At 41.9% G+C, this 21,510-nt stretch overlaps 2 protein-coding genes and 1 long non-coding RNA gene across 12 annotated transcripts in view; 2 read left to right on the top strand and 1 right to left on the bottom strand.

Moving 5' to 3' along the window:
• The window catches only part of GTF3C3 (general transcription factor IIIC subunit 3), a 28,768-nt gene extending 24,467 nt beyond the window's left edge, over nucleotides 1-4,301 (top strand). For 3 of the 5 annotated variants that reach the window (XR_010591343.1, XR_010591344.1, XM_065560871.1), the window contains 2 exons: nucleotides 1,373-1,525; nucleotides 2,072-4,301. Coding sequence is in view for 1 of the 5 variants with exons in the window: in XM_065560871.1 (XP_065416943.1) it covers nucleotides 1,373-1,525; nucleotides 2,072-2,194 (276 nt within the window). In the remaining 4 variants the exon portion in view is untranslated. Of the gene's footprint in view, nucleotides 1-1,372; nucleotides 1,526-2,071 lie in introns of those variants that run through there. The other 2 variants (XR_010591345.1, XR_010591346.1) reach the window with 2 other exon arrangements.
• Nucleotides 4,302-5,728: 1,427 nt separating this feature from the next.
• The window catches only part of CCDC150 (coiled-coil domain containing 150), a 44,615-nt gene continuing 28,833 nt past the window's right edge, over nucleotides 5,729-21,510 (bottom strand). For 4 of the 6 annotated variants that reach the window (XM_008174235.4, XM_008174236.4, XM_042851676.2 and 1 more), the window contains 11 exons: nucleotides 18,730-18,858; nucleotides 16,567-16,736; nucleotides 14,638-14,731; nucleotides 13,616-13,785; nucleotides 12,606-12,732; nucleotides 11,732-11,926; nucleotides 11,073-11,141; nucleotides 10,825-10,986; nucleotides 10,357-10,443; nucleotides 9,103-9,222; nucleotides 5,729-8,005 (listed from right to left, as the gene is read on the bottom strand). In XM_008174235.4, coding sequence (XP_008172457.2) covers nucleotides 7,889-8,005; nucleotides 9,103-9,222; nucleotides 10,357-10,443; nucleotides 10,825-10,986; nucleotides 11,073-11,141; nucleotides 11,732-11,926; nucleotides 12,606-12,732; nucleotides 13,616-13,785; nucleotides 14,638-14,731; nucleotides 16,567-16,736; nucleotides 18,730-18,858 — 1,440 coding nt within the window. In that variant the 3' untranslated portion in view covers nucleotides 5,729-7,888. The remainder of the gene's footprint in view (nucleotides 8,006-9,102; nucleotides 9,223-10,356; nucleotides 10,444-10,824; nucleotides 10,987-11,072; nucleotides 11,142-11,731; nucleotides 11,927-12,605; nucleotides 12,733-13,615; nucleotides 13,786-14,637; nucleotides 14,732-16,566; nucleotides 16,737-18,729; nucleotides 18,859-21,510) is intronic. The other 2 variants (XM_008174237.4, XM_065560870.1) reach the window with 1 other exon arrangement.
• The window catches only part of LOC122173857 (uncharacterized), a 30,662-nt gene continuing 17,156 nt past the window's right edge, over nucleotides 8,005-21,510 (top strand). Inside the window, exon 1 of the long non-coding RNA XR_006174783.2 lies at nucleotides 8,005-8,183. This is a non-coding gene — a long non-coding RNA (uncharacterized LOC122173857). The remainder of the gene's footprint in view (nucleotides 8,184-21,510) is intronic.

Here is a 21,510-nt window from a genome sequence, read left to right as displayed (position 1 = left end):
TTCAGGAAGTAATTTCTCACCCTAAATGCTGCTTTTGGGGCAGGTTGCAGAAATTCTTGAAGGTTAGCTACCATGATTGCAGCTTAAATCTTCAAGCATCTTATTCACAGACTAGATCCCTTTTCCAGCCTGGGTTCAGTACTCCTCCCCCTTTCCCTTTGTCCTTGTTCCTTAGGTGTTTCCAGCAGTCATCCTGGGTGGGAATTCAGTGAAGATCAATTTAATCCCCAGCCTTAAATAAGATTTACATAAGGCGGGAATCTTTTGTTTCCCAGTCTTGACCTCCCCTTCCTTTTAGTGGAAAATTATTAGAAGTCCATGATGGTGTTTTATACCAGGTGACAGGACCACCTGACCTAGTAATGTCACAGCTAGTCCCAGGACACCTCTCAGGAAGGAGAGAGATTAGTATCTTTAGAAGCCTTATTGTTTCTTCCTAATGGCCCATCAAACGTGATGGCCTGTTGTCTAGTGGGTGTCTCCCAAATGCACACACAGTTGTAATTGTTACATGGTCAATATTCCTAACTTTAGATACAGAAATGATACATGCATATAAATTGGATAATCACATTCAGTAAATTATAACCTTTCTGATGATACCTTATAAAGCCCATAAAATACCTCTATCTCGATATAACGCTGTCCTCGGGAGCCAAAAAATCTTACCGCGTTATAGGTGTAACCATGTTACATTGAACTTGCTTTGATCCAAAGCAGCCCCGCCCCTCTGCGGAGTGCGCAGCCCCGCCCCCCTGGAGCACTGCTTTACCGCATTATATCCGAATTCGTGTCATATCGGGGTAGAAGTGTATATCTGTTATGCCATATCCATATCATAAGCATATTTCCATAAATAATATGAGGTGTAACGTCACAGCAGGTTCAAATTCAAATGGGGATAAAGGGGGGTGGGGTGGGCAAGTTTTTAAAAAAAATAGTAGACAAGAGGTGGTGTTCTAAAGCGTAATAGGTATGGGGTTAAACAAACAATCTCATTGTATCCCTTTGTTCCTCCTTTCCTTTTGTCTCTGTATTTAGATGGTAAGCTCTTCATGGCGCGGGCCTGTCTTACATGTCTGTAAAGTATCTATCAAATTTGAGCACTATAGAAATAACAATAATTCTGAACAACTTTGCACACAGCTTATCAAAAGATCTGTCCATTGTCTTCACCCTGTGAGACGCTGAGGCCACAAAGCATCTCCTCTGTTGGTCTAGTGTGTCATGGAAAGTGGATGGCTAGTTTTTACGTTTGGTCTTAAATTAGGCAGTTATATTTATGGGCAAAATACTCTTTTTTGCAAATTTAAAACATGCTGCTTTATTGTTTTACAAAAAATAAAGCTTCCAATGTATGTTTTGTGCATAGGGATTCTCTTTCCTTCACCGGTACCTGGGCCTCCGTGGACCGTGCCAAGAATCTTTCTATAACCTAGGCCGTGGCCTTCATCAGCTGGGATTAGTGCATCTGGCAATCCATTATTACCAAAAGGCACTTGAGCTTCCTCCTCTCATCTTAGAGGTACCATATGGTTAAACATTTGAACTATAAAAGTAAAATCAGATCAGCATTACTAATATGTTTTAACCAGAAGTAAAACTAGTGCACGAGTGTCTAGTTTATATTTGCATTGAATAACCCCAATATAATTTCATAGGCACTAGAGAAAGCACTTGATTTATCATCTGAGCTGTATTTATGAACATGTATAACTCAAATTGCTCAGGTAATGATTGTCAGGTTTATTTTATTATCTGGCTGGGTGTAGCAACTGCAAGAAAATGGTTGCTGAAGAACTTTGCCACCTGAATAAAGAAGTGTACATAAGGGCCATTTTAAAAGACAGAATAATATTAAATATAACTGGCATTTTGTGTTTCATGAGTATGAAGGTTTAGTATAAAAATACAGAATTCCAATGTAACTATCTGAATGTGGTGGGAATGAACTGAGTACCTAGATGATGAAGAACTTGCCCATGTATGTTATTGCACTGATTTTGTTTTTTAATGTAACTTATGGTATAGTATTCATGCAAGCTAGTAAATGATTTTTTAATTCTTCCAGGGAATAGAAGCTGATCAGACAGACTTGCGAAGAGATGTTGCCTTCAACTTGTCACTAATTTATCAGAGCAGTGGAAATTTAAGAATGGCTCAAAAGCTGTTGTATACATATGGAATCGTATGATGGAGTTTGTGGCACCTGTTTGTGACTAAGAGGTAGCCTGCTAGGAAAATAACATTTGTCATTTCCACTGGGGCATTGAGGATCTCAGGCATTACACACCAATGGAAAGACCCATTCAAAAAGATATGTACATATTTTTTCTAAACTGATCTAGATGTGATTGGATCAGAGTTGTTAGTTACTGTATATATTTTGTTTCCTGAACTTTTGAGCTATTTTTTCCATTTCCTGAGGTTGGAACTGTAAAATGCCCCAATACAACCAAAGTTCAACAAGCAGGCTTTTGTGAGCAGATTCTCCAGACATACTTAGATGTTGGTTGAGCACCTTATTGATGAGTTTTTGTGACGCCTGAAGTTGGTGCTGGTACACAGAATTCTCAACTGAATAAAGGACTAAATATGATGTGCACATTTTTTTGGAGAAGATTTTTAAAAAGTAATTTAACTGGCTACTGTCCAAGTTCAATTCTGGCAATTGGTTACATTTGCCGTGTGCTGTACAAAATTGTTACTATTATATAGGAGAGGGAAGACTGAAGAAATGGGCTTGAGAGGCGGGGGAAGATATAAGCCGAACACCCCCCAGACAATAGATGCTCTTGGATTCCTGGGGGAATTTTTCCAGAGAGACTTAGTGATACAAATAACTGCAATTGCAAGACCTTTAAAGTACTTAAAAAGGATGATAAGGATTCCTGGAAAAATATTTTATTTCATTGCAAACTGTGTCTGTTTAAGAAAAGTAATTTTCTTTTATTAGTAAATCAGTGTCACATCAGTAAAAGGTATCCATTTTCTGGAGTATTGTAAATTGGTCTAGTAAAGATCTTTAGTTATTTATGAAATCAACAATCATTTAAATAACTTATTCTCAGCAAAGACAAACACACAAAAAAAGTCCTAAGTTGTTTAGTGGGCTAAACATTTGTTAGTGTAATAACCTACAGCCCATTATCTTCCTGTACTAAATAAGGAAATATTGAGAGAGAGAGAGTTGCTGCAAATTCTGTATATTGCTTTGCTAATCAAGAATGATAATTCCAATTATACAGGTGTCATATATGTTACTCTTGTCCAGCAGAGAAATAACCTCATGCTGGAAGTGATGATGATAGCCCTATCTCTGAAACTTGTCTTCAGTAAGATTTGTTTTAAAAGCCTTTGTAGCATTACAACACTACATTTTGGTATGGTGTAGTACTTTGAGCTGGCCCAACTAATTAAAGTTTAATGGTAACACAAATTCTATTAGATAACACATTAGTTAGCTTAGTGGTATCATGCATTAAATCTCAGCCACTTGTTACAGCTCTTGAAGAAAATTGGAACAATGGTCTTGCCAAATACTCTGTTCCTGGGGAACCAAAATATAATTTGTTTATATTAGATCAGATGATGAGATCAAATGGTCAGACAAAATGACGACACATACATACTACTATTGAAAGTTTGCTGTTCACTAATCAACACATTAAAAAAAAAATCACACAATCTGTGGATTTCTAATGTGCTGAAGGTAAGAGAAAATGACTTGTGTTTTGGAGGATAGGTCATAACTGACCAGCATTTAGTATCCCGCATATTATACTTTCTTCCCCAAAAGCCAGCTTTAATTCTGCTATTTTCTAACTTGAATGCTAGACTGTGCAACCTTAATTTGGCTCCCTTTTTTGTGTCAGTATGATAGTCTCTAATTTTATGATCAGATACTGCTTTTTCCACAACTTTATTCAGTGCACAGGATGGATAGTACTCAAGGAATTAATTGGATCCAAAACATGAATGCACGGAAGTTTCTCAGAGAAACTTGTTACATTGTTTTTCACAGGTTAAAATCCCCTTCCCCCCCCCAACTGCATTCTCTTAAATGGCCAAACTGCTTTTGCTAGAACTAAAAAAAAAATCATCCGGAGGCGGAAACCTTTAGCTTTAATGGTTGGCAAAGTTGTAAGCAATTGATAAGTGGCTTAGAATGGAAAAAAATTGTTAGGCAGCTTTAACTGTAGTTGCTGCCAGCTCTAACATTCCTTTTCCAGTTGAATGTAAGAAAATAACTTGTAGACAGTTCTGTATCAAATAATAAATTATTACAATATTGGGCTTAATTACCTGGATATTCTTGTTCTTAGTTATTAGCGTGTGCTTAGGTACAGTAGTGAGGGGTAGATTAGACATCCCTAGAAGGTTGTTTACAAAAGTGTCCTCAAACCCTAACCACAAATGTGTTCTGTCTGAGTGATACTGGGAACGACCATTAGAAAGCTGCTCGCTCTCAGCACATGTATGTATTCATTGAAGGCTGTGGAGCCAGAGTAAGGGCTAACACTGTCTAGTGCTGTGTAATACTAGAGCTCTGTAAGTGAGCATATTTTTATTCGGTTTTGCCATCTTCCAAATATTACTGAGGTAGAAAATGTTTATTTAGTAGAAATTTCACACTTCCTATAGCTATTTACCGTGGCAGCTCATCGTTCTTATCCTGATTATCCACTTACAGTATGGCAGTGTCAATGAAAGGTGTACATCTATCTACTCATACCAGTATTCAGCAGGTGGTGGTAAAGTTAAGGTCTGAATTTAACTCGGCCTACTACAATGAAAATAAAGCGATCTCAGCTGTCCTGTTGTCCCCTTTGACAATTTTTAGAAAGAGTTGGGTGCATTTGGAAATCCCACCACATGAAACGGAGTTAAAAGATTACATCCCATGGCTTTCAACAGCGTGTGCGCGCCTACCTCCATTAAGTGCACGGGAAAGTCCAACCCATAGCTGTGTACTGTGAGACAGTACCTAATAAGAACAAAGCTGTTTTTCTCCTCCTTGAGAATTTAGAACTGTGGAGACCACCCAGCCCAGAACCTCTCAACAGTGCAGTCCTAGCTATTTCTGCTCTAATTCTATAGGGCTCAGAAGCCAAGTAAGGCAATGGCAGGTCAGTGCAGGGTAGCAGCCTGCCAGGGAATAGCTGTGCCCTGCAGGAAAGGCTGGTTGGTGACTCTGGAGCTGGTATTCTTCCTTCAGTGCCAGTAATCAGTGCCCCAGCATGGTACTAGGAGCATCTCTCTTCTCATTCAGACACAAAACAGAGCCCAAGCCCAGGGTGCTCTCTGTAAGAACAGCATTAACCATACTGTTCCTGTAAAATTCAGGTAATTGCATTCTGCCTTTATCAATTTGCTATGCAGTTGCGATAGGCTGTGATATCCTTACTTCCTGTCATGCTACTCCTCAAACCTCGCCACGATGAAGGGAGTATTCAGCAAAAACTATTCAGTGAACAACAAGGCATTTCCCTAGTCCTTTGTCCCATCCTCTGCGGTTTACTGTAGCAGGCAAGTATATAGCCCATAGTTTGGTAGTGGTTAGGATGGAAAGCACTATAGCAGTGTAAGTATTACTCTATGCTTAGACTGCACCTAAGTCTCACCACACTCAATCCTAAACACCTCAGGACAAGTGCTTATCGTGGACTTCTTTAAAAGAAATAATAGGTTTCATGCACCATGGATGAGAATGACAAACTGCAAATACTGTAGTAATTAAAACAGATTTAATGACTATTTAAATACAAAGTCAGCAGATTAGATAACTATACACAACAATTATACACACAGCACTCTAGTGCCCTGTATTTGTGAAAAGAAGATCTGATGAAAGAAGGAATCCATGTCCACTAATCACTAAAACAGCAACTCCTTGGTAGCAACAACTCCTACAACAGGAAACTCGATGGTAGTATTTGGAGTTGTCCCCTGCCACTGGACCATACCTCATAGCATCTCTTTCTAGACAAAGGGCAGTGTGTTTTGTCATTAACAGTTAGCTACATAGCTTAACTAGATCAAATCGATGCAGTGTGAGATAAGGCTGCCAGTGCCAGGCTAGGTGGGTTTCAGGCGCTGCCTACAGCTTGGTGCTACAGTTGGCAGAGTTAGACTACACAACTGCTATTGACCTGAGAGGAGAACAGAATCCTGCACATAGGCTCATTTTAACCCCGCCACTCAGAAGTGATGTGGTGTGCAGAAACTCATCTCGCCATGGGGAGGAGGAACATAAGGTTGTATTGAAGGCTTCTGCTGCTTAGGAATTTCAGCAACATAAGTCGTTAGGATTAGGGCTGAGCCAAAGGCTACTGAAGTTAATGAAAGATACCTATTAAAGAGCTTCCAATCAGGTGCTTAATCACTAAGGGTCTGATCCTGTTTTCACTGATGTCAATGGCAAAATACCCATTGACAGCAATAGGGGCAGGACCAGGCCCTAAAACAATGGTTCAGGCTGTTGTCATATAAACCTAATTATGCTATAAAGGTAGGTATATAAAATGGGTGGAATGATTGTTATTTGCCAAGTCCCAGCAATATGCTTGGCCCTGTACACACCACAGAGGAAGGCATGGCCTCTGCCCCATAGAGCTTCAAACTAGTCCCACAGAAACAAATGGATCAGACAACTGGAGGAAGCTTAGGAAACAGCACTGCAATTATTAAATTAAAATTAGGTGTGTAACAGCACATCTGCTGTAACTAGGTTACACTGTAAGCCGAGACAGATGAAGTTTTAAGGAGGGAATCTGAGCTACTCATAAGTGCTCATTAATTGAACAGTGGATGAAAATTGTTTCTATATTGTAAGGGAATGGTAGTTAAAGTCTTAACCCGCTGCAACTACGGGTGTATAGCACCTGCTCTGGACACCTCCTACCCTTTGGGAAGCTTGTTCCACTGTGGAGCAGAATTAACCTACTCTATTAAGCACATGGGTACCAGTGGTGCAAGGTGTTCTACCTGGCAGCCTCTCACACCCACATGGCGCACCTTCCAGCAATGGAGCCTTGGGCAAAGACAGGGCTCCTGCAATTGCCCAAGGGCACCGTCCTCTCAGGGCCCAGGCCCAGGCTCCTTTTACTCCTACTAATGGTAGCTATTCCCATCAGCTAAGAAGGGATTCTCCCTGTACTGGTCAAGCAACCATCAGTATCCAACAGTGGACAACTGTCCTGTTTCAGCAAGTTTATCATCACCAGCCTAGGAATCCAGGAGACCATCCTCTGGATAGGCAGAATCCCTGCACAGCAATCTGAGCTCTCAATAATAATGATGCCTCCTCACTTTGCAGGGCTCATTCCAACCCACTACCCTCCTCTTGAGCTGCTAAAACACAAATGAGAGATGTGACTGGCGACATAGATCCAGAATGTAAACTTACTTGTATAGGAAGCTTTAGAGAGAGGAATAATTTCTTTGCTATAAATTATGGTTCCATGATGAAGCATTTAAGCAAACTAGTCACACTCACAGACCATGTTAGGACGGGGGAAATGGAAATCTGCCTCACAAAATGATACATTCTAGTATGTGTCAGACAGGTGAGACTTATTAGCTAAGCTGAACTGTAGTACACAATTTAAATTAATATTCCAAAACCTGTCTGCACTGGTCTCCTATCAGCCAGCCAATCAATGTGCATTTTATTTGAAGGGTCTTCTTCACTGATACAAAGCAGACCCAGTTCATACAGGACCTCTGCTTATAGACACTTAAAATCTTCTGAACTATGCAGTTGCTTATAGATCAAGATACTTCAACCTTAGGGCTCATCTTCCAGCATGTGAAGATCTGGTCTGAACTGTGGTATTCACAGGTGCAGGGTGGTATGGCAGCCTGGAATCTCCTGGGTTAGATGACATCACTTCCTGTCTAGCTCTGATTGGTACTTCCTGGAGATGAGTTTGAGCTGCTGTTTAGTCTCCCACCGATTCAGGGAGGCTTGGCTAGGGAGTTTCACAGCTTTTTCCTTCTCCGTCTGTTAAAGGACAGGGTACTGGATGAAAACTGATCTATCTCCTCTCATTCCCAATGAACAACAGCAGAAAATACAGAGATTGCAGCAGCTCAAGATACATCTTTAGAGGCAGGTCAAACAGCTATCTGGGAATTGCCATAGCTGTAACAAAGGCTTTGAGATCTCCATACAAAACAAGGTAAGGAGAACTGTCTTTACAGAACTGTTTGGATGAGTGGTGGGGAGAATGGCAGCAGTGATGGAGAAAAGCAAGAGAGGAAGGCACACTAGAGCCACTCATTTTCAATACAGTTTTTTGGGTAGGAGCTTAATCAGAAATAAAATATAGCTGGAGAGAAGCAGGACATGGATAATGGAGAGAAAGGGGCTCCCTCATTCCTCTCCTGTTCCCACCTGGCCCTAGTAGGTTAAACAAATGTCATTTACCCACCAAATAAGCACATCCTGTGAAACATCAGCAAGAAGTGAGAGAACAAACTAAACTTCTAAACCTTTGTCTAGGGGCTTACTCCTTTGAGAGTGTTTTCCTGCCCCAAGGAGATGCTAGTTGGGCTGAGAGAGGTGTGGGCTGATGGGAACTGCAGAAATCAATAGGGCTTAAGAAACCAAAATTCTGATTGTCACCTTTAACCTGCTAAAGAAATGAGATCGGAAAGGGGGGGGAAGTTTTGGTCTGAGGTTTGCTCTTCCCCTCGCTTGAAGTGGGGAAGTTTTGTTTGGAGATCACGCCTCTCTGCTCCTGCTCTACATACAGCAGAACATCACAACAGGGTAGAGTTCTCTTATAGTTCTCCAGAAACTGTCTCCTGCCCATGTTAAATGCATCCAAACAAAACAGTGTTGGCTTTCTTCTGGTACTGGCACTGGTACTCGCCTCTGTATAGGAAACACCTCCTACAGTCCCGCATGACCTTGCTATTACCTTCACTTCAACAAGCGCCAGCACTCTTCCCTGCAACAGCACCGCCGGGCTGTACTAATATCATTGGTCTTCTGACACATACACAGGGAACTCTACTACAGGCTGTTCCCTGTTCCTCATCCTTCCATTAACTATGCGCCTCTACCTTGAAAGTAAAGGCAATTCCCTTATTTACCTCCTTGCCATAGTTCCTTTCACTGGGGATATTCTGTTGTTTGTTTTTCACTAGCTCTAGCTGCAGGCTGTCAAACTTAGATTTGAACCAGTGGTGAGCTTCCTCCAGGTTAGCTGTGATCTGAGGAAGAGAGTAGTGATTAGAGTCAGAGAGAGAACTGTTAACATTTCCAACTTCTGGGCTGCACACTGGACAGGCAGAATTCCAAAGCCACACTTCTTTAAATCTTCCCCCCTCTATGCAAGCATAGAGCATGCTGCTTGGCTATCCTGGCCAACTTCCTGCAACATTGTGGAGGGGGTGGAAAGGTCCACACTGCACTGCTGTTACCCCCTTATTGGGTAACTAATGGGCCTCTCATTGGCACTTGCCCAAGAGAAGACCATTCTAACTAGAGGGAAAAGCATAAAGAAGGTGGTAGAGGAAGAGAGTAAAAGGAAGGCTAATTACAGTAAGCCACAGAAGAATGAGGGGAGAGAGCATGGCCTTTGCTTGGCAATGTGCTGGCTCCAGGATCATTTAAAGAACAACAAATGCTGTAAAATTACCACTCCCACTGTATTAGCAAGTTATTTCACATCCTGTGTTAGCAAGAACTCTTGTTAAGGACAATCCTATATGCAGATACTACAAAGTACTGTAGAGTTTGAATTGAAAGGCCCTTTATTACTTACTCCCTTACCTACACAGGAGACCTGCCTTGTAAAATAACTACAGTACTGTACAATTTGGCACCAAAATACTGTAGTAACACTTCTGTAAGGTATCGTGCTTTGGACTATTACTGTGCAATACCATCGGCTTTCAATAAGTGATGAGGTGCATGGGGAAATGTGACTCATCTTTAAAAGAGGTGCTCTGGTGTAATGTCATTCAAAATGGCAGAACATAGCAGCTCACACACTGCTTAATGGAGAGGACAGATTAAATGCAGGTGTTTTAAACTTGTCAACACACACCAGCCATTGAACCAGGTGGAAACTGACAGACATGGAGAGAACTTCCTCTTGCAGGCCCAACTAAACTATAATAATTTGTATAGGAGACTATTAAGAGTTCTAACAGAAGAAGGGCCTGGGATAAGCACCAGCCAATAGACTGTGGCTGCATCTTACTTCCCACCTCATCAAAAGCTTGCTCTTAACATTTAAAAAGTCCCCCGTGCATGTCCCACAAACAAATCTTGTCATCCCCAAGGAAGGATAACTCTAGCTTTGTACCAGAGGATCTCTTCTTTCCCACTGTTGTACTCACCTGTTCCGATTCTACACTGGCTTCTTTCAGTTTCTGCTCAGTTTCCTCTTTGCATTTCTTTAAGTGTTTGATTGTATCATCTAGCTTCTAGAGAGAGAGAAAAATAACACCCAAACCCCTCTCTTTATTTTGCTCATGCAGGATATAACACAAACCATTTTTATGTAACAGAATGAGCAGGAAGCTGGACTGGAAAGTTTTAGTAGAATAACAACTCCCAGCCCAGTAGGTCAAATATTAAGTTCCATAAAAGCACATGCCTTACATTGCTGGCCACGCTCCTATAAGCAGCTATAAAGAGGTTATAAAAGCCCCCTTGGCATGGGAATGAGCACCCACCACCGGCAATAGGACCCTACATGTGTGGCCCAGCGCCATGCTCAGAGGCAATAAGCATTCGGCTCCCAGGATAGGATCACGCAGCTCAGCATGGATCATACTGTATTTCCAAGGCTGTGAGCATTTTACCTGACACTGGTTCTCTAGCTGCTGCCGCACTTTTTGCTCCATTTCCAGCTGGCTCTCAAGCTGCCTGTTCCGTGTTGCCACTTCATGCTGGTTTTTGGCCAAGGTCTGCATCTCACTCTGAAGACTTGTTAACTCTGTCATGAATTTCTGGATGCTCTGTGACTAGGGATGGCATGAAAGTGAGACCTCAGTGACCGCGTGCAGATTCTAATCTAATGGAAAGGGGGAGTTGTATAGCGAGCTCCCACCTGCTCATAGTTTTTCTTCTGATACTGCTCCTTGATCAGCTCCATTTGCCTCAGCTCAGATTCAATCTCCTGAAAATAATTTTAAATGAAAGGAGGAAGCTCCAGTGAAACTGTTTCATGTGACAGAGCTTGGGCTACTCCAAACCCCATCCTTACTGTGCGACTGAGGTTTGGAGTAACACATGCTCTGCTGGGGGCAAGCAAGCAGTAGAATGGGACTGGAGCCCAGCAACAGAGGATTAAGGCAGGGAGAGGAAGGCACAGGCACCCAGCAGTGTTCTACTGACTGGAAATCACTCATTTTAAAAAGGACACAAAGGCGGCCAGAAGCTGCAGGCCCTTCCCTTCAGCATGATCCGTTGGCAAAAAAATGCCTTATCCAATCCACTGAACTGGGAAACAAAAGACTGCCATGAAGTGATCTGTCAAACTATAGAGTGACCCCATAGCAAAAGGAGCATTTAATGCAGCAAAAAAAACCCCAAAGGACAAGCATTTCCCAGCTGTTACTGACACGATCAGACTCCTATTGGCACCAGGTTTTTTCCATACCAATGGCAGTATCCTGGCCTGGCCCCACTGCAGTGACAGCAGTAGTTTTTCCCATTCGGGGGAGAGATGAATGGGGTTTTTCAGAGTGAAAAGGTATCTGCACAAACCTTTATCCTCTCTGTGTTCTGGATGTTGTTAGCCTTAGAAGCCAAGTAGTGTCTGATTTGAGCTCTTTGGCTCTTTAGCTTCCCCCTGTAACTGACCAGGGACTTTTCCAACTCCATTATTTTCTGCCGCAGTTCCCTGTTAGCCCGGGACACTTCAGCAGATTTGGAAGAAGCCTCTTCAAGGGCTTTCTTCAGCTAGGAGGCATATAGAAGAGGTTAATTCACGTTCATCCCCCAAAATGTCTGGCTAGGGTAATCAGAGACATGTATTTCCTGTGAACATCACCAGGAAGAGTGCCTGGTAAGTAGCTGGTAAGCTGGATCCTCCAGTTATTCATAGGGAATGAAAGAATACACAGCTTAACCTCTGGGTTTCTGAATACTTCTATGGTCAGAGGACACAGATTATAGAAAGAATATAGCCCACGACAGACCAAAGAAGCAGAGATCACTGTTTTACTGCCTCTTCTCTTCCATATACCATGTTTTTATGACAAGGATTTTGTAGTAATTGGAGGATGCTATCAAACATCAGACAACCTTCAAACTATAGCCTTTTGGTTCTTCCTGGAAACCATGTTCTAATTAATCTTTGGTTTATTCCATAGGCCCTAGGGGGAAATACAGTTAGGTTTGCACAAAAAACAAAAGGGGAGGGACAGACATGATAAATACATCACTAACTATGCTACAGCTGCTAGAGCATCACTTTGTCCACTGCAGGCCAAACTCTATGTTGCTACCAAATGATACTGCAACACAAAAGGGGGACAAGAAGTGTCATGGATCCCTTTTGTTTTCTTATTGTTGGGAAGCAGAGATCTTCTCGGGACACTGACCATGGAAGGAATCTTGCAATTCTGCCCCTCCTCACCTCAGCAGATTCTCTGTGACCTGCTTTCCTCATAGCCTCTCGCTCGGTCTGAAACTGCTTCTTCAAGGACTCCAAGCGTTCGGAATACAGCCTTTCTTCCATTGTGGCTTCTTCAATTAGCTGCTCCCTTTCAGGAAAGAAGGAAGACACAAGCTATAGGAAATAAACCATACTGAGTGAATTCATAAACACTGCAAGTGGGAAGACCTGGCCACAAAAAGAAAACAGCAGGAAAAAGTGATGATCCAAAAAATATTTCCTCTGCTTGGGCGGGCCTCATTTTGCCACATTATGTGCACCACGAGGATTTGACTTAGCTTTTGAAGCATGGGCATCCAGGAGGCCAGTTCAATCTGTTCATCCAACTGCATGTTCAGCACATTTCTTTCCTCAACAACAGCTCCAAATAGCAATACAAGACAGATTTTCCTTGCCTGAGGGAGGCTTTTCCCTCAGAGCCAGCAGGTGGCTGCTCTAGGCCAGCCTGCAGAGTTCTGACAGGAGAATGAGGTGGACTGCTCCAGCTCATAGCGTTCCTCATCTCTAAGGAAATCCTGAAGGATTCCATCAGCAAGCAGCCTGCAGTTTCCAGGAGGCAGACTCCTTCCCCGCCCCCATCCCTTGCTGGCAGTACAGGAACAATAGCTATATCGCAAGGCTGTCAGTGGCAAGTGCTGCCAGCCACGCAGGCATGTGACTCACTCAAACAGCAGTATAGTGCTCCTGCATTCTGGGCTGTGCCGCACATACAGCCCAGAGGAAAGACTGGGCTCCATTTGCAGCCTTCCAACACTGCAGAGGAGCCCGGAGAAGTCACTGCATCAGCAGGCAAATAGCTCGTGCATGTGGCTTTGCACCGGCCCATCAATCCACCAAGCTGCTGGCGCAACAGCAACACCACAGAGATTGTTGCTGCAACTGACAAAAGGACGGAAAGGGCCACAAGCTCTGCAGTTAGAAATGGAAAAGCGAATTGTTCCTCGGCCACGGCACCTTGCCCTTGTTCTTACCTGCAGGCCATCAATTGCTGATGCTCAATTTCTTTCCTGTCCAATTCTTCCTGAGTATGTATCACCTTGCTCTGCAGGGTACTATTGGCCTGCAGAGCTTGTTCCAAACTCAAAGCAAGCTTCTTATTGTCTGCTCTAGCGACTTCTAGTGCTTTACAAAGTGGGTCCACCTCAGGGGTAAAGAGAGAGAGATCTAATTTATATTTAGTTGGATGAAAAGAACTTGTATAAACACTCCTTCCCTCACCACCTCCCCAGTAAGAACAGAAGGGATCTTTTTCCCAGTCAGTGTCAGTTCACTGAACTAGAATTCTGGCCACCAGTTGCCCACAATTGATAGTCATTAAGCAGAGGCTGCTAACACACCATTTGTATTTGCCAGAGGGAAATCCTCAGACTCAATTTCAGAAGACCAAGCATCACATCCTGCTTTCCATCAAGGCTTCACAAGACAGCAAACTTCCTTCCAAATGAAGGCTTTCCATGGTAGGCATAACCATGACTGACACTAATAACGGCCCTGTCTACGTTAAGAGCAAAATTGTCTTTAAGTGTTAGAATTGTGTTTTAAAACCTATTTTGTTTTAACTTTCTCCTGGTATAGACATGGCCCAAGAGATGCCTCCATCCAGCAAAAAAACAGAAGACTAGACTAAATATTTCTAAGTTTAAACACAAGCAGCAATGCCCCCCACCCCAAAAAAAAGAGAGGTAAAGAGGAGAATGTGAAGAACAAAATAAAGATATTAATGAGAAGGAAATGCACATTTCAGAAACATTTGTCCACATTCTCTGTTCCCATTTGAAGACAGTTGGAAGTTTACATCTCTCAAGGCATCTCTGGATGGAGTAAAACTTCCTTTCTATAATCTCCAGAAAATGATCTACCCCAAGGTTTACAGATTTTGCCTTGTAAGTTTCCCAGTAGGTACTCCCCCACATTCCATCTTCCAAAAAAGCAGGATGGTTCAGTACCACAGAACTAATCAAACCTGTTATCATTGGAAAAACTTGGTCTCTACCTGACTATTGTGCTGAGTTTCTATGACAACCAGTTTGGCTTGGTACTGTTCCAATTCTACCTCTAATCTCTGGATTTTTTGTTGGTTCTGGGTCCTGCAAACAAACAGAGTTAGAGAATAAAGAATCGATCAAGGGACATGGTTAACAGCAAAGATATCTATGCATTCCTTTGCCCTGTAGAGCAGAGATCATATCACAGTTCAGTTTTCTACCTTCAAAGTATTTGGTTTGGACTAGAACTGAATTTTAATTTGTCAATCTTCTCTCTCAACCCCCAATTTCTTCCCCTTCTTATGCACACCATGAGATTATGAATTGGCTTCAGCCACTGATATCATACCACTTGGTGTATTCCCAAGCAGCATGTAAAGGTAGGCCAAATGATGTTAATGTTAGCTAACTGGTATAGCCATAGGTCTAGGCATCCAAGATCAGTTTTAATTTTATAGCATCATTGAATTCCCAGCACTATGATTTGCTATGCAGCAATGTACAGTCATCTCCCATTCATGAAAATCTGCAACACAGGGATTGCTGGCCTATAGTATCATGACTGGCACTATACACATGGCTGACAGGAGTTGCCTGCCCATAAATACCATTGTACATGTGGCTGACATGCTTCACTGGCTCACATCACAACTGTAATTACATGTTCTGCCAACTCATTAATCTGAAACTTTCTTTTACAATTAACACACAGTCAACAAACATAAAGAGGAAAGTGCTGCAAATTCTCAGATATCTTTGACCTGTGAGATTTTGGGCCAGGATGTTAACTGGTTCAAACTAGAATAAAAACCTCAAAAAAATACAGAATAAATTCTGTCCACACAGGAAATGGAGTAGTCTTTCCATGTGCTAATCAAGGTAGATCAGAGACAAAAATAGTTAATGTGCTATTTACATTTACACTACAATTTCCTCTCTGCTAGATGCCTACGTAAGTTCCTATAGGGATTAATAATCAGATATTGGCTTTATAATAACAGAGCACTTCCCCTAAAATTTCAAGAATCAACAGTTACTACACAAAGTAAGACAAATTGCAGGGTATGTGCGCCCTGAAATTTGCAGAGATACTCAAGGAGTTATGCCTCAGTGGGGAAAAATGTTACATGTTAAGGCAGGGATCAGTAACCTTTGGCGCGAGGCCCATCAGGTAAGCCCCTGGTGGGCCGGGCCGGTTTGTTTACCTGCCGCGTCTGCAGGTTCAGCCGATTGCAACTCCCACTGGCCGCGATTCGCCGCTCCAGGCCAATGGGGGCCACAGGAAGCGGCGCGGGCCAAGGGATGTGCAGGTCACCCTTCCCGCAGCCCCCATTGGCCTGGAGCGGTGAACCGTGGCCAGTGGGAGCTGCGATCGGTCAAACCTGTGGACGCAGAAGGTAAACAAACTGGCCCGGCCTGCCAGGGGCTTACCCTGATGGGCCGCATGCCAAAGGTTGCCGATCCCTCAGTTAACGATATTAAAACAGTCTGTAAAAGGTTTTTGGATGTTGACTCCCACTATTCCCAGTTATAAATCCCTACACACGATTGACTTCTGGAGATATTTTTATGAAATAAGTGCAGGGTACCTGTTGCACAAGAATGATAGGTAGGTTAACAGAGAAGGCAGTGTATTCTCAACTACAACCCTTACACAACTGGTCATATGTACCTGAGGGGCAAATCAGCTGGTGCTTCACCACTGCTATGACTCCATTCTCCCAATATTGCAGAAAAAAACTAACTGCAGGGACTATAAAAACAAACTGGGTTCCCACCTTATCTGGTCCTATATAGTCTGCTTGCTTACCAAAAGGCAGATAATGGTCTTGAGCCCTAGGGAAAGAGCTAGTGATCAAGCCATTCCCTGGCCTGGCTTGTTTAGTTTTTCACTACATTGCAGATACGGAGAGTCAGAGAGTTTCAAGCACAGTTACCTGTCTTTTCTGAGCCCTGTGATCTCAGAATCCTTGCGCCCCAGCTCAGTTTGCACCTTCTCCAGAGCTGCCTGCATCCTGCTGTGAGAAGCCAGCACATTCTCCAGCACAGCTGTCACCTTGTCGTTATCCTCCTTTGCCTCCTCTAGCTGGCGCTTTAAGTTTGCCATCTAAAATACAAGAAAGCAGGCAGAGGGGGGAAATTGGTTATCTTCCAATAAAGACTACTTTGATCATACTCTTTATATAAATCATAAGTAGGCTACACCCCTGCAGGCTCAGGGAAGATTGGTCTTGTCTTTGTTGTATTAATTAAAAAATGAGCCAGAGGTGTTAATATAACCCAGTCACTGTCCAACACTAAACAGTTTTAAACAAGGTTTGGTAATATAGCGATTTCAGCCTGCTTAGTACCATGGCAAACACACAATTAAAAATCCTTTTAGCCTTTTATTAAAGATAAAGAAAAGAAGGAAACACAGTTAAAGCATTTCAAATAAGAAGTATCAAATAAGGCTTTCATTTCAACAACATCCCTTGTTTCCTTTCCCTTTAGTTAAGAGGTTTTCTTAGAAAGAAAAAAACCCTTGTCTGATGGTATTAAAGATGGTAATAATTGTCCTTTTGGGGAAAAGAAAAGTAGTAAGTAGAGATGGGTATGAGCAGTTCTTCTTCTTGTTATTAAAGTCCATTTCCACTACCTAAAAGATAAAACAAGACAAACACAAGGAGAGAGAAAAGAACAGCAAAGATAGAAAATGAAGTTTCTGTCTCTGGTGTTGACTTTTACTTTCAACTTCATTGCTGGAAAAACACAGGCACAGTACCTGGTCTTATTCACTCTGAGACCTAGCAAACTTGTACCAGCATCAAGGGCATTGCATATTTTGGAGGGCATTGCATTTAGCTGCCTCTTTCTGGTCACAGGCTTACCACTATGTTACAAAATATAATCTTGGCCAGCTAAGCCAGAGTTTTATTAGACAGCAGGAAAAAGGAGGGGGGATAGGAAAGAAGCCATAAGGCAGGGAAGGAAAAGCACGTACTTTTGGGCGGGGTGGGGAGACGAAGTCTCACATCCCAAATGGTATTCGGGATTCTGCTGGAGCCAGTGGCAGTGTTACCTGGCTCCCTCTCTCTGGCCTGGTCAGGACATTTCTCAGGATCAGGATGACCGAGTCCCAAGAGACAGCGAGAGTGGCAGCCAGTAGCCAGTTTTTCTCTCTAAAGTCACTTTCTTAAGGCCTCCAAAAAGGAGCGGTTAATGGACTAATTCAGTCTGTCTCCCTTTTGTACCTTTTCCCATCAACATTTGTTATGATTTGTGACATCTTATGAACTTTCACTTACTATTTAAAGTTTACCTCACAATTAGGGTAAATTTGTAGGCCCAATTATCAGAACATCTCCTTCAGCCTGTATTTGAAGGTGTGCCGGGAGGAGAAAAGTTCTCCAGAATTCCTCTCCATTTCCCACCCACCCTTTGGTGTAATCATCAAAGGAACCTGTCATTCTGGCTAAGGAGGGCCAGCCCTAACCCCTCCAACTTTACCAACACTGGTTGAATATGCTGCCTCTGTGGCATTCAGTTCCCATCAGCATAGGGCACAAGAGAGAGTGGAATACGAACTCTAATAGCATGTTGCGGTACTGTCCACTATGAAGTCCACATTGACTATGTTGCATCTGCCAGACTCTGCACTCTTATTCAAAGGTTTATGGCCCAACATTAAATAAGGGTTACATTTACATAAGTGTTAACTCCACTGATTTCAAGGTAACTTCTGACTTACAGTGATGTAAGAGGAGAATCAAGTCCCAGTTGCTGATACAGAACTTTCTAAGTAAATATTAACCTCTGGTTACCACCTGTATGTTGCTGGCATCAACTGCCTACTTTATCAATGACCATCAGTTGAATGCTGCATAATACTGCAAAACATCATACAGGATTGTACAGCACCTTGAGACTCAGGAGTCAGTATTCTACACACATTCCAGAACCAGTATTGGAGCACTGTTGTCCATGTAGACATCAACAAGCTAATAAGACTTATGTTGAAGTTTAAATTTGCTGTGCTGGAATCTGAGCCAGACTATATCAGATTTGTCTCGATTAAAGAAAAATCATGTCTTCTTTAAAGAAAAATCCTGTTTCCTTGCCTTTTGCTTCTCCCTCTCTTCCATGGCTTCCATGTGCCCCTTAATTTTCTGACTCTCTCGCAATGCCTCATCACGGGACTTGATTGCCATAGAAAATTCTTCTTCTTTGTGTTCAAAGGTGGTCTGTGCCTTTGCAAAGAGACAGAGGAAAAGGGTGAAGTTTAGTTTTCCAAATCAAATGAATTGGTTCTAATAGTTTACAATTTAAGGTGGTGGAGGGACTTTACCAGCGAAATGGTCCAGATGTCCTGAAATCTAGACACCTTGATTCGGTATTTAGAACAAGAGATTTTATTTTTCAAAACAAGCATTATAAAGAAACTGCCATCCCTCATCTGGCCTCGGTGAGGGAGATAAAGAGATGGAATTGGAGACTCCAACCCCAGTAGGGGCTGCAGTACTTTCCTTCAGGGGCATTAAACCTCTTTTTGACTTTATGAAACAAAGATCCAATATTTCCCTCAGAATCCAAGCTTTAAAATAAATTAAACATGAGTAGCAGTAAAACAAGCATGTGTGTTTTCTCCTGAATCTATTGATAGGATTTATTTCCTTGGTTTTATTTTTAGAGAATAGTCTTCTAGTTTAATGGATTTTTAAATATTTGTTACAATGTACAGAGTCATGGGTGCTCGCTTTATCGATAGTCATTACGGTTTCTCACTGCAGATCATACATAGTTCAAGCATTTCCTCATTTTAGTCCACGTTACTGTTTAATTGTTACATTTATTATCATTAGAGATCTGCAATATTTTACATAACATCTGACAAAATTAAAATCAGATGAAATAAGAAATTTAGACTACGCAAGAAAAGAGCCGCTGCTCACTAATCTCCCAATAAACACAATCCTTAAGCCACAGTTTGTAACAGAGAGGAGGGAGGGACAAGTCAATTGTTTGCAAAATCCAAAGGCCACTTTAAACACAAATAACTGACATTTCATGAGACTCCTCTGGATACTGCCAGCCATAACTATAGCTCTAGGCATAGGAACAAGTCTTTAGGTATACCGCTTGTTTTAATATTAAAAGAGAACATAAAATAGGTAATTCAAAAAGATACGGCAGAAAAGAAGAAATTTTTTTTAGCCAAACTCCTGACATATTGTCCAAAAAATGGGAACCAGAATAAGCCAGTTACTATTTTTTATTCCAAAATTATAACTTTTATTGACGTCCTCTGGGTATCAGGTACACAATATTCTCCAATCTCTGCTTCCCAAGGGAAAAAAAAAACCCTTTAAAACTAAAATACTTTTGGCTTTCTCAAAATCAAAGGTGATCTACTTTGTGTCACCCACGGTAACTCAAAGTTTGTTTCTACCTGTTCCTTGAAACTTCCACTTGTAAATCAAGTTCGAAGCTTCTCAGCTGGGTTACTGAGATACAATTTAGAACACAGAGGGCTTCCTTTGTCCCAATCCCATTATAAACCAAACCTGATCATTATCTTCCAACAAACTAAATATACAGAAGGTGGTCTGGCCTTTTTACATCAACAATTCAGACAGGACCATAACTACATTATCTCAAGTCTAGAATCAGAAATAATTTCAGTCTCAAAACTTTGTCTTCTAAGTGGACTTTATTAACTAAGCCTGCACCTTTCTATACAAGAAGCTCCCAAAGACACCTGTATTTGGTATTTTCCAGTATTTCCTAATTTTTGCTAACAATTTAATTATTAGTGCCCCAGAAACTGCCTTAAGTTTCCATCATCTAGTTCAGAGGTGCCCAACCTTATTACCCAGGAGGGCCACGTAAACCTAGGCACAAACTTGTATGGGCCAAACAGATTCTAGATATTTTAATAAGATTTAAAGTCACTTGTATTGATTTATATTTTAAGTTCAGCTTCTTTTGTGTGTATTTGGATAGACTGTTTCTATGTGCGGTATTATCTATTTATACACTTGTGTAAACTAAAATGATGTGCACATGATGACAAAATGCTAATGAATCCGCTGTTAGTAGATTGTATTGAAACAGGCCATGGGCCTTATGAAATGCTCTGGTAGGCCATAGGCTAGGCACCCCTGCTGGTTTGTTTCAAAGTCTTCACTCACCATCCGGAAATCTTCTTCACTAAGTTCTGCAGACCATTCAGCTTTCAATAGCCTTGGAGCGAGGATGTCTATTTTACCCTCTAGTCTTTCCTCCATGGTCTTAATAGCATTTAACAAAGTCCTCAGAGAGATTCTAGGACAGTCACCACATTCAGAAGCAGACTTCCTTGAATGTAGACCCGGCATGAAATGAACCCGGTGTGAAGGGCAATGGACAGTAGAAGCATGCGATCCAAAGCCTGCAGCTCCCTCTCCCAAACCACCCATATCTGACCTAACGTAATGAACACTGGGCTTCTGCTGCCAGGGCCTCTCTGAGGCTTTTCTTCTTTTTGGTGGCATTGTTGCTACAAAACAAATCAATCAGTCCAAGTAGACAGAAATGGGTGGGAGGAGGGAAAAAGGAAGAAATAAAGAAAACCAGAAGAGCGCACAGTAAGGTAACAAACTACCCCCAAAATGTCTATCCCACTGAAGACACAACAGAGGCCACACTCAGATATTGCATCTTATCCCTGCACTTTATAAAGACCGTGTAAGCCATTTTAAAGCATCATTTACTATTTCTGATTAATTTGAGGGGGGTTTTCAGTTTTCTTTCCCAATACTTTGCAAGCCCAAATTTTCCACAGCAACTTATCTGGGGAAGCTAAATATGTGTGGTTTCCCTTCATATCTTATTAGCACTGAGACCTCACTGCTCACCAGTAC

The sequence above is a fragment of the Chrysemys picta genome, chromosome 11 (assembly GCF_011386835.1).
Source record: "Chrysemys picta bellii isolate R12L10 chromosome 11, ASM1138683v2, whole genome shotgun sequence".
NCBI lineage: Eukaryota > Metazoa > Chordata > Testudines > Emydidae > Chrysemys > Chrysemys picta.
The sequence above is the reverse complement of the archived record's forward strand: the minus strand, read 5'-3'. Positions and strand labels throughout refer to the sequence as shown.